At 41.3% G+C, this 12,633-nt stretch overlaps 1 protein-coding gene across 1 annotated transcript in view; it reads left to right on the forward strand.

Annotated features, from left to right (window-relative positions):
- The window catches only part of SMPDL3A (sphingomyelin phosphodiesterase acid like 3A), a 57,323-nt gene extending 46,116 nt beyond the window's left edge, over positions 1-11,207 (forward strand). Inside the window, exon 8 of the mRNA XM_089685358.1 lies at positions 763-11,207. Within this exon, the coding sequence (XP_089541484.1) occupies positions 763-1,107 (345 nt within the window). The 3' untranslated portion in view covers positions 1,108-11,207. The remainder of the gene's footprint in view (positions 1-762) is intronic.
- Positions 11,208-12,633: the final 1,426 nt, after the last annotated feature.

The raw sequence follows: 12,633 nt of genomic DNA on the forward strand, positions 1-12,633 counted from the left end.
GACTTCCTCTCATCTGCTCCTTCACCCCTCCCTCTTACACAATAGCAGGCTGTTTTTTAATGGTAGGTATTGTAAATACCACTTAATTTGGGCTGTTACCTTGATGATGTAATGCTTAGGTCTCGCTGCTTTCTGTGATACCCAAGTCACTCAGGGATGAAGTATTACAGGATCTGACAGACCTGTGGTCGCTCTGCACATGAGCAGGATCTACATGCACAGAGAAGCTGCAGGTCTCTGATAGGTCCCATATATCTGTCAGGGACCTGTGGGGTGCTTGTGCATGTGTGAAAAGGAGTTTCAAGATGGAGGCATAAGGAGAACTTTAGCAGCAAGCAAGACCGCACTGGAATCATAGACACATGGACTAGCAAGCATTTTTTTCTTCTCAGACAGAGACAGCATTTATCCAGGCAGGGTGAAGCTCCTCTTTAAAAAATGATTTAAAGCAACACTATCATTACAAGAAATATATTGCCAGGCAGAAAGAAGTTCCTGCACACACATGCAGCATGCTCCCAGCTCCACTGTATGTCGAATACCAGGCCGTTTGGTTTGGGCAGCCAAACCTTGGACTGTTGAAGCTTGCTAATTCTCATTCTAAACTCCAACACTGACCAATAGTAAGGTGTGAAAGGCAGAAAGTGGTGGGAAAGCTTCAAAACTGCCATCAGAACAGTACCAATCCACCGCTAACATTTTTTAATTTAGAGGCTTATAAAAAAAATACATTAATAATCTTGCTTTCTTTTTTTTTTTTAGGATTTATTGCATTACTATTTAAATCTCACTGATGCAAACCTAAAACAAAAGACTACATGGAAGCTGGAATATGTTATGACCAAACAGTACGGCATAAAGGATCTCAAGCCTGAAAGTTTGTATGAACTTGCCAAACAGTTTCAAAAGCCAAAAAGTATTGAATTCCAAAACTACTACAGGAATTACTTAGTAAACTTTGATACAAATGAGGGTTGTGATGAAGCATGCAAAAAGAGACAATTATGTGCAATAATGTATGTTGATGCAACCTCTTATTTCATTTGCATTGTGGATATTTCTGAACATAACACAGATGATATACTTAATTCTTTGATGACACTGTAAAAAAAATAGCAAATAGAATGGTAAATTAAATTAAACAAAAACAAACAAAAAAAAATTCTGAATCAGAATGTAGCCAAATATTTGATTTAACCCCTTGCCCTGCTGACGATTTACCCCCCTTCCTGACCAGGTAATTTTTTGTGTTACAGCGCTGTGTTACTTTAACTGGTAACGCTGCACCCAAATGAAATGTACATCCTTTTTTTTCTACGAATAGAGCTTTCTTTCGGTGGTATTTGATCGCCTGTGTTTTTTTATTTTTTGCGCTATTAAAAAAAAATATCAACAATTGTGAGAAAAATACTATATTTGTGACTTTTTGCTATTAAACATGTCCAGTAAAATAATTCAAAAAAATAAAATTTCATCATAAATTTAGGACAAAATATATTCTGCTACATGTCTTTGCTAAAAAAAATCCCAATATGTGTAAATTGATTGGTTTACGTGAAATTTATAGTGTTTACAAATGGTGGTATATATACTTGGATTTTTTTTTACATTTGTATTTTTACTAGTAATGGCGGCGATCAGCAACTTATAGTGGGACTATGGGACTGCAGCGGGCATTCTGACACTGGAGGGAACTGACTTGGTGTCTCTGACATCCCCAGTGACACCAATACAGTGATCATGCTAATAAAAAGCACTGACACTGTACTAATGGCACTGGGCAGGAACAGAAGTACTGCTAAAGTAGGCACTGGTGCGCAAAAGCACGTATATGTATGTGATTTTGCATGTCTGGGTAGGGGGCGGCTGGCAATTACTGGGTGATTACTCGCCGGCGCCCAGTGATTGCTGAGCATCTCCGATGGGGGTGGGGGGAGAACTGTTTGTAAACAAAACAGTTCTCTCCCCTGTCAGCTCCTGCACACTGCTTTGCGTGGCAGGGAGAAAAAACATACAGATCTATTAGTAAAAGCAGCAAATATTACACACATTACACATTGTTAGGCACATATTGATTGCCCCTAGATGTTGACCCTTTCCCAACTAGTGACTTTAGTACAGTGACAGTGTATAGTATTAGCACTGATCAATTTATTAATGCCACTATTGATCTCATTGTCATTTAGTCAGTTAGTGTACCTCCCAGCCAGTGTCAGCTGGCATCAGATTACCTGCCACACTATTTCACTATAAGTTGCTGATCATTGCCATTATCAGTATAGCGTCATAACCGCATAAATTCCAGTATATATACCATAGTTTGTAGACACAAAACAATTGAAATACACTTATTGGGATTTTTTTTTTTTTTACCAAAGACATGTACTAGAATACATGTTGGCCTAAATTTATGGATACATTATTTTTTTTTAATTTTTAACCACTTCAGTACTGGGCACTTTTACCCCCTTCCTGTCTAGGCCAATTTTCAGCTTTCAGCGCTCTCAAACTTTGAATGACAATTGCGCGGTCATGCAACGTTGTACCCAAACTAAATTTTTTATCATTTTGTTCACACAACTAGAGCTTTCTTTTGGTGGTATTTAATCACCACTGGGGTTTTTATTTTTTGCTAAATTAACGAAAAAAGAATACAAATTTTGAAATAAAAGCATGTTTTTTTTGTTTCTGTTCTAATTTTTTGCAAATAAACAATTGTTCTTCATAAATTTAGGCCAATATGTATTCTGTATTTTTTTGGTGAAAATAACCCAACTCAGTATTTATGATTTAGTCTGTAGGAAAGTTATAGAGTTCTCAAACTATGATATATATCTTAAAATTGATCAATCTTAAAGTATTGACGGCCAATTTAATTTCTTGAGGCCCAAAAATGTCAGTACAGTACAGATATTCCCCAACTGACCCGTTTTTGCAAAGTAGACAGTCCAAGGTATTTAGTAAAAGTCATTGTCAAGTTTTATGTTCTAATTTGTTTTGTCATAATTTTTTGGAAAATAAAGAAATTGAAAAAATTGTTTTTCACAATTTTATTTTTACATACTGTCCCCAGGGTAGTACAGCATCATCATATAACTGGTGTGGCAGTGATCAGGGACACTGACTGGTGACAAAATGAAAAAAAAAATTATTACATTTTTTCAACATTTTTCTTTCCTAAAACACCATGACCAGAGTAGTATAATGTTACCATAGTAACATTGTACTACTTTGAGGAAGTTATCAGTATTTTTTTTACACATTATGACTGCTTATAGCAAAGAATTTATTTGCTATAAGCAAACATCTAACTGAATGAAATTGATTAATTCAGGTTTTTTTGTTGTGATTAGCTGTGATTGGACACAGCTAATAACATGACACAGACTGACCAATCACAGTTAGTGACACAATTGTATTCAATGATGAAAAGGAAGCCATCCATTGTTTACAATTGTCATGTTACCTGCTGTAATTTGTCACATGGTACTGGCAATGCGCCGGGACACAGATTTGTAATCGGCTGTGTCCAAGGTACACAGCCGATGATAGATCTTGCCACAGCGCAGCCCCATGTGCAAGGCGCAATCTGGGAAGGGGCGTCATATGATGCCCACCCAGATTAACAAGAGTCCTGCTCTGTTGTCATTCTGCTATTGGCCAGGTGGGAACAGGTTTATTGGATGTTTTATAACAATATATCATTTTTTATTTTCAAAATGTTCTGTCTTTTTTCATTTATATAATAAGAAATAAAAACCCAGTGGTGATCAAATACCACCAAAAGAAAACTCTATTTGCTTGATTTAGTACAGTGCTGAATAGCAAAAAAATGCCCTGGTCATGAAGGGGGTAAAACCTTCTAGAGCTACTATTGTTAATAAAATCTTTACTGAGAGAATATGGAGGCCGCCCTATCTAGTTACTTGATAATCCAAGAGCTTTAATGGTTTCCTAGAAACAGATCTGAAACATGAATTATGTCCAGATATTCTGACTTCACTTTGACTTTCCAATCTGCATGCCTGTTACAGGTCAGTGACTCAGAAAGTACTGAAGCTGATGGCAGCTAGAAAGCTAGCATTTTTAGAACATCATTACCAACAGAAGCTTCAATATCTTTTTTGGCACAGGTTTCTTTGATCAGCTGTGAGATAATAAAATGTCCAAACCCATCTCAAATGGTTCAAAGACTACTCTGTAATGCTCCATGCCTGCTGTATCTTGCCTCTAAAGATTATATTCATGCCTTGCATTTGATGATTACTAGTAAGAATTCCACCTCTGCAGAACACAAAAACTGATACCAAGTAAAACAAATTAGAAAAGCTAGATAGTTGGGCAATGTTTATTGTGAGTAAGTGGCTATTCTAAGTTTAATTAGCCAGCTTAACGTATTCAATAAATTTTCTGTGAATACAGAATGGAGTCAGCTATGTGCATATAAACCCAAATGTTTGTAGGGGTTGGGGTAGGCAGGACCTTCCTCCATGTTTTCCCAGTTAACTAGTTGGGCACCAAGTCTGGGTCACATAAGACGACTACCCCTGGGGTGGTTTCTTCTGGGCTACGCTACCTGTAACAGGATCACTTTCACTACACATGGTCTACCTTTACTTTGTGCCATTTTCATTAATGCCCTGGGACAAAGCTGAGGTTGCTGTTGAGGAATGCTGGACCTTAAGGCAGGCATCTACTCATAGGGATGAACGTACACCATGTATACTTGTGCCATAACTGTTGTCCAGTTAACTCTGTGGTCTCTGTGTAAATGTACATCTTCCCACTGTAACTTGCAATTAGGCAGGCCATGCCAAACACTGGTCTGCAAGCTACAGGCCATGCCAAACACTGGCCACAGCCACCTGTCCAGCATTTTCCACTGATCCCAGCAGCGGAACAGAACACCACTGTGCACCTAGCGCGGGCTCAAATATGCACTTGACTTTAACTCTTGAACCTTTGTACCTCTGTACAGGATGGGGACCTCTGCAGTGCAAATCTGCTCCATTTGCTATGGGAGAGTACTGAGTAGGGAGCTCTGACATCTCCCTCGCAGCTAGAGGCAGTTCTACCTATAACAGAAACACACTATCGACAGGCTGCTCGCTGACTGTACCTATGTTGCCTATGACAACCACATGTATAGCTTGCACTGGGATGACTCTTTGTGTTGACTCTTCATACCCCAATGTGTAACATGACCCAAATATTAGACCATAGGTGTCGGTTACTTGCATTGCACCCGTGAGTAACTTCAGACCAGGCGGGAACAAAGTTTCAAAGCTCTACTTGGAAAAGTGCAAAATGAACATCTTGAAGTCCAAAATGCAAAAAAGGATTATTCTTCCTCAGACTATGTGCTATCCCAACATACCTGCAAGAGGTATAATCCATCTGTTAGAAGGCCCATCAGAGGCATTCTCTAATAGCTGGTATCTTTGGGGGCAAAACCCCAGGTGCAGAAGACCTTCTATATTATGGCAGTAGCAGGTGACATTCTTGTATTCCTCCTAGGTGTGGCTCTTCTGGTCTTCTCCCTTATGGGCTCTCTCTTAGGGGAACTCTCAGACACTCTGGGACTCTCTGTTCCGGACCACTGTCCCTCTTTTATATCACAGGCTTAGTGGGTCGGACTTCGTGATAACCCACCAAAAACTAAAGAACCAGGAAAGGCATTAACCCTTACCCTGCCCTTCGGGGCAGCATCTATCTAGAACATGCTTCAACCTGCCTACATGCTTGATCTTTGAGGTTACTTTTGGAGTGTTTTTAAAAATATTCATTTATTTTGATGGTCAGCTCCATCTAGTGGTCATAATACCATCATTTATTGATTCACTTTATCCTGTGTGAATTAAAAACATTCAACCTGGAGAGAAAATAGCTTAATAACATGTTTTTCCCCCACTGGTACAGAACAAATGTACATACAGTTTGTGTCCCCTATGTGATGAAAAAAAAATAAGTAAAAAAAAGTTTTTTTATTTAAAATATAATTACACCCAAGCACACAACACCCCTCCCCCAAAAAAATATTTTGAGGCCCCCCCACTCCCACATATATGCATGTACGAATGTAAATACACACATTGGGGTGTCTGTGCGTGAAAACATCTATTGCGGTACACATCTTTTGCAAATTTTGCGGTACATTTGCGGTAATATCGTGTGACATACAGTAAAAATTGGTATTGTCACTATTTTATTCTCTAGGGTGTCTGCTTTCAGAAAATATATCATGTTTGGGGGTTTTGTGTAATCTTCAGGCCTAAAATGATTTTTTAAACATGCGTGCAAAAATGGCTCTGGCAGCAAAAGTGTTAATGGGTGCTATGTGTGCTATCACACACTGCACCTAGTGAGGATTCCTATCAACAGGGCATGCCTTCACTCTTCGCTTCTCTCCCCCTTTCCTCAGTCTTCTTTCCAGTCATTGGTTACCAGGACCGCCGGAGTCCCAATGACACTTTGCAGGCATGCACAGCTCCACCTCCCAGCCTCCCCCAATGCTGCTGGCTTTACCCCTCTTGCTCCTATGGGCTGCAGCTGCTGCAGGGAGAGACACACAGGATTGGCTCCAGTGGGGCAACCATCCCCCTTCCCCTTCATAATTCCCCCTTGCAGGCTGCATCTCCAATGCCCCCAAAGCACTGCCGGCTTTCCTCCTCACCTTTCCCACCAGCTGCGGGACACACAGGGGGATCTTTTCATGATGGAAAGTGCAAGGGTGGTAAATATGTCATATTTACCAGCCCCTTCCTTTCCTGAATGAACATAGTGAGTGACCTATACTGATCACTCACTGTGTTCATTCATAACTGTGTTTACTATGCTTCAGTTTGTGACTGAACAGGAAACTGCTCTGTACAAAGTGCTTTCTGCTCATTCATTGTCCAGTGCAGCTGAGGCTGCAAAGAAAGGAAATTAGGAGTTTATATCCTTATTTCCTTTTTCTGTCTCAAATGTGTGACATCAGGGGGTCTGTTTAGACATCTGATATTTCACCGAACTCCCCGGACAGGGCTGTTAAACATGTAAAAAATACATAAAATTCTAAAAACTGTAAAAAAATAATAATAATTAAAAAAATAATTGAAGGAGAAGCAAGGTCAAAGTTATTTTGGCCATACTTACCCTGTGGGTCACAGGAGTGCACCATTCTGCATTCCTGTGACCCAGATTCAGCCAGCAGTGAACTGCTGGCTGACATCACAGAGATGGTCCATGCTCTGACTGGCAGCTGGCTGAAATCACCCTTGAGAGCTTAAGCCAGCCTCTTCTGCTCTCTCCACAACCCAGCACTCCAGTGAGTGGTAAAAGCACAGCACAACTGTGAGATTTTACATCTACACAACTGTGAGATTTTACATCTACACAACCTCACATGTGAACCAAAGTCCTAGGTACTCATTTACACAGGTATTCTGGCAGAGTGAGTGAGTGTTTTTAGCTGCCTGCTACTCTAATGGGTCACAGCATCTGTAAGAATCCTTTCACACAGCGAAGATCTGTTTAGTGGATCTGTTTGCTCAGCGGGGGATCTCTCCACTAATCCCTGCTGAGCAAGCTGATGACAGGTCTGTGGTCGCTCTGCTGCTGCAGAGAGGACACAGAGCAGTTTTCTCTCCTCAATAGGCGGTCGGATGAAAACTGACTCGACCCGATTCAACTGCTGGAAGGGGAATTGGATACCCATACATCTCTTTTTAACGGATTGGATGTTGGAGGGTGTAAATGGACACATATCCATTTACACCCTTTGCTCCATAAAGGAGAATGGAGGTTCCAATCAGGTTTGCCTGAAAAACGGGCAGGCGAACCTGATTTTAATGTCCATGTGAAAGGGGCCTAAGAACACAACCGCACGTCCTAATTTGACAGATTTGCAGGTGCGGGTGAGTGGCCCTGAATGCATGCTGTCATAACATGGGTCATTCCCACACCTGTCAAATCTGGGCCTGCGGCTGTGCTTGTACATCTCCATAGCATAACATAGGCAACCTGCAGACAGGCGACTCCAGGCACATAAACAAACCACTGATTCACACTGTACAGGCCACAGTGCTCAAGAGACTCTTTCATACACAGAGTTTTAGATTTATTTATTAATTCAATACAATTTGATCTTTTAGATTTAGCAATAATTTTGTTATTGTTTATGTTAAGTTATGTTGTGTTTGTGTCTGATAATATGTGTATCTTTACTGAAAATATAATTGTTATATTTTTATGCGGGGGAGGCCATGTCGGGTATGCTGTATGGAGTACCGTTATTTCTAACAGCAGCCCTGAGTGGCAAGGAGAGGTACTGGCTACTTGCAACAATAATACATAGACATCCCAGAGGGGACAGTCTAGACCAGGGGTCTCCAAACTTTCTAAACAAGTCTGTTCTTCAGACTTTAGGGGGCCGGAGTGGCCAGTGGGAGTAGAAAATGTCCCAGCGAAAGTGGGAGTACAAAAAATGTCATAAAGTTTGTAGTCAGTAGAAGGAGGAATAATGTCCAGTCATTGGTATCAATTGGCGGAATAGTGCCCCATCACTGGTATTTGTTAGCGGAATAGTGCCCCATCATTGATATTAGTGGGATGAATAATGCCCCATCATTGGTATTAGTGGGAAGAATAGTGCCCTATCATTGGTATTAGTGAGAAGAATAGTGCCCCATCATTGGTATTAGTGGGAAGAATAGTGCCCTATCATTGATATTAGTGGGATGAATAATGCCCCATCATTGGTGACAGTGGGAGGAATAATGCCCCATCATTGGTATCAGTTGGCGCAATAGTTCCCTACATTGGTATCAGTTGGCGGAATAGTGCCCCATCATTGGTATCAGTTGGCGGAATAGTGCCCCATCACTGGTATATGTTGGCGGAATAGTGCCCCATCATTGATATTAGTGGGATGAATAATGCCCCATCATTGTTGACAGTGGGAGGAATAATGCCCCATCATTGGTGACAGTGGGAGGACTAGTGTCTCATTGGAACAGTAGAAGGAATAATGTCCCTTAGTTGGTATTGGTTGGAGGAATAGTGCCCCATTATTGGTGTCAGTGGGATGAATAATGCCCCATCATTGGTATCAGTGGGAGGCATAATGCCCCATCATTGGTGAGAGTGGGAGGAATAGTGTCTCATCATTGGAACAGTAGGAGGAATAGTGTCCCTTAGTTGGTATTGGTTGGAGGAATAGCGCCCCATCATTGGTGTCAGTGGGAGGAATAGTGCCCCATCATTGGTATCAGAGGGAGGAATAGTGCCCAATCATTGGTGTCAGTGGGATGAATAGTGCCCCATCATTGGTATCAGAGGGAGGAATAGTGCCCCATCATTGGTATTAGTTGTAGGAATAGTGCCTAATTGTTTATATCAGTTGGAGGAATTGTGCTGCATCATTGGTGTCAGCAGGAGGAAAAATGTCCCATTGTTGGTGTCAGTGAGAGGAATGGTTCCCCACTGTTGATGCCAGTGTAAGAAATGGTGCCTCCTTGTTGGTGTCAGGGAGAGGAAAAGTACCCCAAGGGCCGGACAGAGGCTAGCAAAGGGTCGCATTCTACACAGTTTGGAGACAACTGCTCTAGACTCCTCTGCTCTGATGTTATCATGCACAACAGTAGAAGGTACTGCCAAGGAGAAGGGACTTCCCCTGGCATTGGATGCTCTCTATTTTCAGTGTACAAAATCATATGTAATGTAATGTTTTTTTAAGGATTGTGCTAAGGTTTATACATGTTTGTGAGACTCTTGCTTGTAGAACAGCAATCAAAATGCATTTTAAAGGTAGAAGAAAGCCCAGGCTTTCTTTAATAATGCACCTTATGCCACCCCACTGTTAACAGATTTGCTGCACCCACTGTTTGCTGACACATGGTGCGTGCCCTGTATTACTATACTACCTGAGGTGCCCAAGGGCTGCCAGCTTGCATGTGAGATGCACAAATTTACTTTAATGATATTCCCATGAAATTTATGAAATGTTTCTAATGCCCCTACACTTTTTTTTCTATTATATTTTTTTTTTAAGAAGTTAGTATTTTGGAAAAATAAGTACCATACTACATTTTATATCGATGGCCTTCAAAGGGCTAACTGTGTGCTGTTTTGCTGTGTGTGTTTTACTAGGGAAACATGTTGCTTTACAAAGCAGCATGTCAGTGCTTACAGGGGAGATCTGTATTGTTTACATACAGACCTCTCCCCTGTCACTATTCCTCGGTGATCGCTGGGTGCAGGCGGGGAATCTCCTGATTGACAGCTGTAGCCACCAATGGTGCAAAATCACATATAGGTGCCAAATGTGGCAGCGGAGGGGGGGGGGGGGGGAGGCAGGAAAGCAGAGCTTCTGCTGTTGGGTGGAACTCCGTATTAATATGACATACTTACTCCCTCATGCCCTAATGCTACCTGTAGCCTGATGATATAAGGTTTTTGCATTGTATTTAAAAGGAGAAGTAGAGGATAAGCTAAATAATTAACAAATATTACCATAATAATGAATCAATTGGTATTTCTTCCCTCCCTCCTTTTGATTTTACAGAAGTGGCACTTAGTCTGTCATATAGGTCCCAGTAATGGCCCGTTTGCTGTTTGAAAGTTTAGAGGGGGTGGTTACAACCTCAGCAATCTGCCCCCTCTTTCTGTCTCTCCTCCACTAGGAGATGTGGCCACAGACACACACCTGAACAGTAAACTAGTTCAGGCACTGGGCTATTCCTCTGCATAGAAGTGGATAAATACATAAGTAGTATGGACATGGCATCTTGAGGGGAGGGGCTGTCACCCAGATTTAAGCTATGCCCCCCCCTATATGGATGCTGTGCCTGTTGAGCTCCTTTTTGTATCCCAGCACTACACACAGTCTTGGCATAGGCAGCACAGCTCCTCTCCCTCTCCCCTTCCTCTCATACAGCTCTCGGATCAAAAATTAAGAATGTTGGTGACACTCCCGCTCTACCTCCTATATGTAACCAAACCTATGAGTAATGTTTTATAATTTCGTGTAGGTTGCTATATAAAATTGTGTTCCTACAATATAATTTTAAATAAAAAGATGTTGAGCTACCTTTTACTGTGTGAGCTTTCTTTGCATCTGTTATACACTTATATAAACACCAGTGAATATTCTAACATATCCAATAAAAATCCCATGTATATGACACAAAAATTCAACAAATCAATAAAACAAAACTCCTTTTAAAGTGTCTGTTTTATTTGTACAGTGTCCCCATATTCCACTTTTTGATATTTGAATCACCATGTGACTTCTTATAACTGTATGTTTCTTTATTGACTGTTCATCTACCACCTCTTCATCCACCATGTGATCAGTGACTCCCACCACCTTTCATATAATGCTCTCACCCTCAATCATAGACCTAATGAATATTAGGTCTGGCAGTGCTGTCTCTATAAGGGATTAATCTCTCATTCCTTTACCTATTCTCATCATTCCATGGACGATTTTCACTTCAAGTACCTCCAATATGCCAGCAACTGGTATTCTGCCAATTACATGTGTATACCCTTAACGGGGGTGGGTCTCCCCACTGATGCTCTTCAAATAAACTCAGAAAACGAGGAGAGGTCAGTTTGATTCTCTTATCCCTAGTTCACACAAGAACGCGGTGTGGAAAGCTCGCGTTCCCTGTGCATTCAAATGCACTGCAGTTTCAATCTATAGCAGGTGTCAATGTTAAGTTAATGACTCCCTAAACACAGATCGTAAATGCAGTACCTTTACTTGCACCAGATTACAGGGTACCAAAGTACCATGCCATGCAATTGCAATGCATTTCCAAAAGTTGTGCATGCATACATTTGGTGCAATGCAGTGTGCTTTGAGCCCATTCAAAATGAATGGGCTCAAATTGCACTGCACTGTATTGTGTGTAAATAGCACAGGAAAGCACAGCACATTCCTGTGCGATTCATAGTGGGAATATGGACTTACAGACAGCCTCTGCCTACACACTGTGTAGCTGCCTGCTATGTGGCAGTTCTGACATGTGAAGTTCCCAGGTAAAAATGGCTGTGCAGCATAGAATCCAGATACACAGTGTGCAGACAGATAGAAGCTGTGTAGGGGGAGAGGAGCTGTGCTGTGTGAAGTCTCGGTAGCAAGCAGATAGACCAGAGCCAAAAAGAGAAAAGGAAAAGGGGTAGATCCTGACAAGATTGTTGGCATGAGATCCAGAGAAGACTGTAGCCCGTCCAACTGTTAATTACCACTTCTCAGAGGGCTGGAAAGATTTCTGTGTGTTAGCGGCTCACAAGCAATGGGATAAGGCTAAAAAAAGTAAACCCATACTTTCAATGCTTAGGTCTGCTTCTTCTTCATACTCCACTCATAATAATGTGGAATGAATGAAACCCTGAAAAATCACACATTAGGAAAAATTAAAAAATATACTTACTGTACACTTCAGCTTCCTTGTCACTTAGGCAAGGGTGAGGTTATAGGCCTTCCAGAGAAGTTTCAAACCTCACAAGAAGATACTCATGTGCTGTGCTGCACCGCAGTCCAAGCATTGTGGCAGGCGCAGCACCTTGTAGTGCCTTGTGCGCTGTGGCATTAGAAAAAATATGCAATTGCTGTTTCTTTGTTTGATTAGACTGACTTTACTC

Source organism: Staurois parvus, unplaced genomic scaffold (genome assembly GCF_062004578.1).
Source record: "Staurois parvus isolate SC_StPar_1 unplaced genomic scaffold, SC_StPar_1.0 ptg000372l, whole genome shotgun sequence".
In the NCBI taxonomy this organism is placed as follows: domain Eukaryota; kingdom Metazoa; phylum Chordata; class Amphibia; order Anura; family Ranidae; genus Staurois; species Staurois parvus.